The 5,822-nt window shown below is 38.1% G+C and overlaps 1 protein-coding gene across 3 annotated transcripts; it reads left to right on the top strand.

Annotated features, from left to right (window-relative positions):
• The first annotated feature begins 3,253 nt into the window (after nucleotides 1-3,253).
• Nucleotides 3,254-5,439, top strand: LOC108602372 (organic cation/carnitine transporter 7). Of its 3 annotated transcripts, XM_017990476.1 has the most exons (9): nucleotides 3,254-3,337; nucleotides 3,396-3,720; nucleotides 3,765-3,886; nucleotides 3,938-4,247; nucleotides 4,311-4,412; nucleotides 4,604-4,730; nucleotides 4,789-5,066; nucleotides 5,119-5,246; nucleotides 5,296-5,439. In XM_017990476.1, exons 1-9 carry the CDS (start codon nucleotides 3,277-3,279, stop codon nucleotides 5,355-5,357), a joined length of 1,515 nt encoding a protein of 504 aa, XP_017845965.1. In that variant the 5' UTR covers nucleotides 3,254-3,276; the 3' UTR covers nucleotides 5,358-5,439. The 3 variants fall into 3 exon arrangements, with proteins under 3 accessions (XP_017845965.1, XP_017845964.1, XP_017845966.1); XM_017990475.1 differs by having other exon boundaries at nucleotides 5,119-5,439; XM_017990477.1 differs by lacking the exon at nucleotides 3,254-3,337 and having other exon boundaries at nucleotides 3,647-3,720; nucleotides 3,773-3,886; nucleotides 5,119-5,439.
• The last annotated feature ends 383 nt before the right edge of the window (nucleotides 5,440-5,822 follow it).

Raw genomic sequence — 5,822 nt, forward strand, 5'->3', positions numbered from 1 at the left:
CCCACTGTTGACCTCTCCAGGGAGCTATCAAGCGAAACATATGTCTGACAACGGCAATGCTCTAACTGAGCTTGCTTTGGATGCGATGCGTATGCGGGCCCGTATGTGTGATTGCGAGTAGTATGTGTAATTAATGTTTAGATTTTATGCTTCCAGCTACAGTTTAATGCGTCCGTAACGTATGAGTAATGTAAGTAGTTTGCCCGCACTTCAATGCATTTCAATTGAAAATTAAAAGCAAGTACTAAACTACACAAAATGTGTGTGTGCTGAAAAGGAACGGATTGGGAAAGTTCGCCTTGTTGTATATATTTTCATATATATTGTACATCAAAGTTGCCAATCGGCAATAATTTGTACAACTGCAAATGGTTGGCCATGAGCGCAGCAAGGATATAACTTAGGCAAGTTGCTGGATCAGCAGCGCATAAATACTTTTTGATTGCTTCATAAATAGAATGATATATACATAGTAGTGCCCAATTAACTGATTGTAAGATTTGTTTTATATTTTTTAAATCTTGTATAGCATTAATTATAATTTTCTAGAATTTGTACTTAAAATCATTTCAATTAGGCAGGACAGCTGCTCTGATTATTTCTCTTACAGCTGTCGTCAGGCATAGTACAACGTATCCAATAGCTTTATGTGCTTTAAGGCATAACTATCTGACCAGCTCATATACAATTAAAATTGGGAGATTAGGTTGAATGAATATAGTGGAATTTATCTTAATCTATTCTCTATTCATTGATGTTGATAAAATAAAGACAATTAATGCAATTTAATAGCTTGTTATGTCTATATACTTGTCCGATACATAAGTTATATTATCATAACATTATCTAATATTTTAGATAATTTTTATATGTAAGTAATAATTTTCTTATAGAGCCAACTACACACACTTATTTGTTTTAGTTTTAAACTGAGCCTTAAACGCTGCCTCGAGCACAAAAAATTTGTTACGGCTATGCATCCGTAATATATAGAGCATATGTGTATGTAATATTGTGTGCATATTGTAAACTCAATAAAGTTTTTATTAGACACCATTTACATACGCTTACGCACTTGGATACATGCCTTGTCGCATTTGCTTTTATTGAATTTTAAACAGCTGCTGCTGCTACACAGCGACAACATCTACTGTCAGTATGTGTGTGTGTGTGGGTGTGTGTGTGTGTGTGTCTGCGGCAGCTGCTTCAAATGATCGCAATATAAAAAATGTTGCACAGTAAATTGAGAAATAATGCATATATTAAAAGCAATAAACTTGCCTCAACACTAAATGTATATAAATTTTTAATTTTCTATGCTATTTGCCCCCATTGCTATATTTAATTGTTTTGCGAACATTCGCAAAGTTATAGAAGGCAACATTTTGCCCGGAAGCGGATGCCTACGATTAGCATCTGGTCTAAGGGGCGACAACATCCGTTACGGCGTCGCCGTTTCAAATTAATTACGCCAATGCACACGTTAAAACAACAACAGAAGCCACAGGGCCTGGCAACAGCATAAAAGGCACATTGCGTCAATTTCTCAATTAAGCACACATACACATGCATATGCACACACACATACAAGCAGAGAAGTTTTGATTGTCGAGAGAGTTGAAGTGTTGCATGATGTTATTGCAGCTGCAACATTGGCAACTTCCGCAGTTGGTTTGAAATTTAGAAAATCACAAGCAAAACAAAGTCTGGGAATTTTACATAATTTAAATAGCAAATTAAACAATTGATTAGCACTGTTAGGCAGCTTAATTAGTTAGTATATGTTGCAGTTAACAATATTAACTTTCAACATTTGCTGCTAACAACAATAGAGAATAAATTTCAATTGACTGCAGTCGCATAAGTAAAGTTGAACTCGCTACTAACTATTTTGACAAGGGACAGTGGTTAGTGCCTAAAAGCAAAAGCTTGTTGTCCATTGCTTTAACATTATGATTTCAAATTCATTGAAAGAGAACGGGAGCGTAGCTGATAAATCTTTGACAAATATATTTACGTGATGAGTTTGCTAATGTAGTAAGTTCAAATGTAACCCAGCCCTGATTAGCAATGTAATAAACTGCTGATTGCGCCATACTTCCGATTATAAATTGCTTGATTTTCATTTTCGAATTTGCCCCCAAAAGAGAAGCACTGCAATCAAGTTAAAACGAATAAGGAATAGATAGCTTGCCATCGCTTTTGTGTAATTTGACTATGCAGTTGACTTTGTGAACGTTAAATTACATTTTTCTATTGCATTTCTATGCATCGAACATGTGCTTGATTAATATTAAACAATGAAAAGGTACAAAGCCTCATGATTTATGTTAACCAAGCGCGCTGCTTATCTTCTCAATTGCCTGCCGCTCATTTCACACATGATTTGCAATTGAATCGGTAAACAGCGTAGTTTTTAAAATTGTTTCCCTTAAAGTTGCACATTGTATTTGCCACAACGTAAGCGGATACGGATACGGGCTTTGAGCAATTGGTGGTTGGTTGCATGCATAGTTTGCTCTTCTTCTTTTTTTTTTGGCAATTTAAGCTTATGTGTGTGTGTGTTGGTGTGAGTGTGTGTGTATTGCCCTTCGTTTTCTATTTCACGGCTAGCAGCGCCGTGAGTGCAAAACTTCAATTCCTGCATACGGGCATCTAATACTCACAAAATGCTTTTCTATTTGATTTCGCTTTGGCACTGGCGCAATCCCCACACACTCATTTTCCCTTCTGGCTGTTTTGGCCATTCATGATTTTTCATTTCGTACTCGCTTATTGCTTACAATTTGCGTTCTCTTGCTGGCTTTACTAGCAATTCTAATTTGGTGTGTGCGTGTGTGTGTGTGTGCGGATTCTCACAACAAACTAGCTTTAGTTATAGCTGAGCATACATGTGAGTGTCTGTGTGTGTCTGATATCTTTGCATGCAATATAGCAAAAGCTTTAGTAAAATTGAAAAACTTTTTCAATATAAGCATATAGTTTATATGTGAATTTATTGTGTTTTTGTAAATTGTTTTCAGCTTCGATGCAAGCTCACAATTAAAACTCAACAATGCATAGTTATGAGGCCAACTGCTCTCAAATGAAATTATTGCATCTTAGCATTCGAAATAGTTTACAAAGTTCAATCAGCAAGCGCTATAAATGTTTAGTTGAGCGTCATCTAGCGGCAACTAATAGCAGCGCTTTGAAGTATGCAATCAATTGTTAATCTTTCTGCTTGTAAACTGAGCAGGCTTCGAAACAGAATTAACATTTGCCATTAGTACTAAAATGAACAAACAAACTCCAACTACGAGTCCAGTGGATATCGATGATGTGCTAAAGGAACTGGGTAAGGCCAGCTCTTATATTTGCGATATAACTCTTGACTGCAGATTGATGTTTTGCAGGCTTTGGACGCATGCAAATCTTTATATTCGTCGGCTGTTTCTTAATGCAGATCTATGTAACCAACGAGCAGTTTGGCATCGGTTTGTTGAGCGTTCCAGCTAGTTGTGATATAGACATGTCTGGCTATCGTGTTTCGTGGATGTTAGCACTGGGCATGTGCTCACAGATATTGTTCAGTCATTATTGGGGTCACTTTGCAGATGAGCGAGGCAGACGCATGCAATTAATAGTATCATTATTAACGTGTATGGTGCTCTCACTGCTAACGTCATTGATGCCAGAGTACTGGTCCTTTCTGGTTTGCCGCTTTTTCGTTGGCTGCTTGTAAGTCTCATGAGATTCGCTAACAAATTAATTGGGCATGACAGTCTCACAGGTCCAGGCATGGGATTGGTTACATATATGAGTGAGTTCACCAAAATATCGCTGCGACCCAAGGTTCTGATCTATCTGAGCTATTCCCAAGGCATTGGTATGGTCTATGTGGCAGGTAAGTTCAACTACTAAACTATTCTTTATTCTATATTGTCTATTGTTACAGCAATGGCCATGGCACTGCTGCCGAGCGATATAAAAATAAGATTAGTGGGTGACTATGGCATTACCAGTTGGCGTATACTCTTCTGGATTAATTTATTGCCTGGTATTGCGGGTCTCATCATTGTTTGGTTGTCACCGGAGTCTCCCAAGTATTACTTATCGATCCACAAGGAGCAGGAGGCTATGGCAGTATTGGAAAAATGCTGTCGTGTAAACAAGGGCAAGGATGTTACTCTGAAAAGTCTGGGCATTGAGTATGTCACACAGCCCAGACGTAGGTCGGAAGTCGAAGTAAAGTTCAGATCGCGCAAGTGAGTTGGCTTCATCTACAATTCGCAACTAATTGTTTTAGTTCAAAATCTTTTTATCCCCAGTCCATTTGTACGCTTGTGGGTTAATACGAAGCCTCTGTTTAGAGGCAAACATTTGCGGTTCATGCTGTTGGCCCTTACACTTTCCTTTACACTCTTTGCCACGTATGTTTCAATTACTTTCACATTTTTTTTTTTTAAGAAATGGATCTTAAGCTAGAGAAACAAAGAAAAATTGTGTATCTGCTTGATCAATAAGACAGAAAAGCTCTCAAAGCTAGCGACACATTTCATATATAGATTCATAGATACAGATTTCATATATATTTAAGTTCATGTTTTTGAACCTATTGCAGCGGTTTCGGCCTGGCAATTTGGATAGTACGTATTTTCGAAGCTACAGAAGACACCGGAGGAAAAGCAACTCTTTGCGAATTAATGTATGAGCATGCCATGCGAAAGAAAGAGAAAAATGATACATCAGTTTGTCTAAATGCAGTCTAATCATATCAACAACTGCTAACAGTTTTTTTTTTCACAGTTCTGTGTGATTGAACTCGAGACTTTGGAATATTCAATGATTATTGGCGTCGTCTGCCTGTGCTTCTTTATCGTAATCAGTCTTCTATTGATTTGCCTCAATCGCAAGACCATAATTATAAGCTTTTCGTTCATTGCTGGATGCTCGGGATTTCTCTTGAACTTTGTACACTGGAAGCCAATGGTTTTAATTGCATTAATCTTTCTTTCGATGCCGTCGCTCTGCAGTCTGCGCTTGGTGCACTCCGTGCTTGTAGACGTGATACCAACGCACTTACGGTAAGTACTATTGACTGGCTAAATAAATTTCGACACTCATTGGCGTCTGTAGAAGCAAAGCTATGGCGCTATCCACAATGATGGGTCGTTTTGGCACCATGTTGGCTATGATATATGTTGGCTATACCTACCAAGTCTTCTGTCCCATCACATTTAATCTATTCGTAGTGATTATATTGCGTGAGTTATGTAAACATATCGCATATATATTCAAACTATTCTTGTTTAGTTTCTGGTGGACTCATGTTCTTGCTGCCAAAGGATGCAGCAGCCGATATAGCGAACGAATAATTAAATCAGTTATTTAATTTTTAAGTTGCTGCCATTCGTATGTCGCATTGTCGAACTTTTGCTACATTAAACAATTTAATTGCATGCCGTAAAATTTAATTATAAATATTTATTATCATTATAAAAAAGAAAGCCCGAACAATGCAACAGCAGTGCAATGAACAGTGCGAGAGTCGCGGCGGGGGCAACATCTTGGTATGACAGTAAACGACACTTTGTCTCTTACACTGGACATCACATTTTAATGTATGGCCTTCCTGGTCATGTATAAATAAAAGCTGTCCTGCCAGCGAGCAGCGAGCAGCGGTACAGGACAGTGGGTTGCCTGCCTGGCAGTTAATTTCACGCTGCCAGCCTTCGTGAGTGCTCAAGATGATGAAGTGCGCTCAGATTGCCGCTGCAAAAGTTATGCGTGCCTTTTGCCTTTTGCTCATGAATGTGTATTGTGGCGAACAAATGAATAAA

This window comes from Drosophila busckii, chromosome 3R (assembly GCF_011750605.1).
Source record: "Drosophila busckii strain San Diego stock center, stock number 13000-0081.31 chromosome 3R, ASM1175060v1, whole genome shotgun sequence".
NCBI classification, from domain to species: domain Eukaryota; kingdom Metazoa; phylum Arthropoda; class Insecta; order Diptera; family Drosophilidae; genus Drosophila; species Drosophila busckii.

What these genes read in the sequence shown, in the direction of transcription:
- LOC108602372 (XM_017990475.1), top strand. Translation starts at nt 3,277, where the DNA reads ATGAACAAACAAACTCCAACTACGAGTCCAGTGGATATCGATGATGTG. An exon ending in CGCTTTTTCGTTGGCTGCTT is followed by an intron (nt 3,721 to 3,764) that starts GTAAGTCTCATG and finishes TGGGCATGACAG; the next exon opens with TCTCACAGGTCCAGGCATGG. An exon ending in TCCTTTACACTCTTTGCCAC is followed by an intron (nt 4,413 to 4,603) that starts GTATGTTTCAAT and finishes AACCTATTGCAG; the next exon opens with CGGTTTCGGCCTGGCAATTT.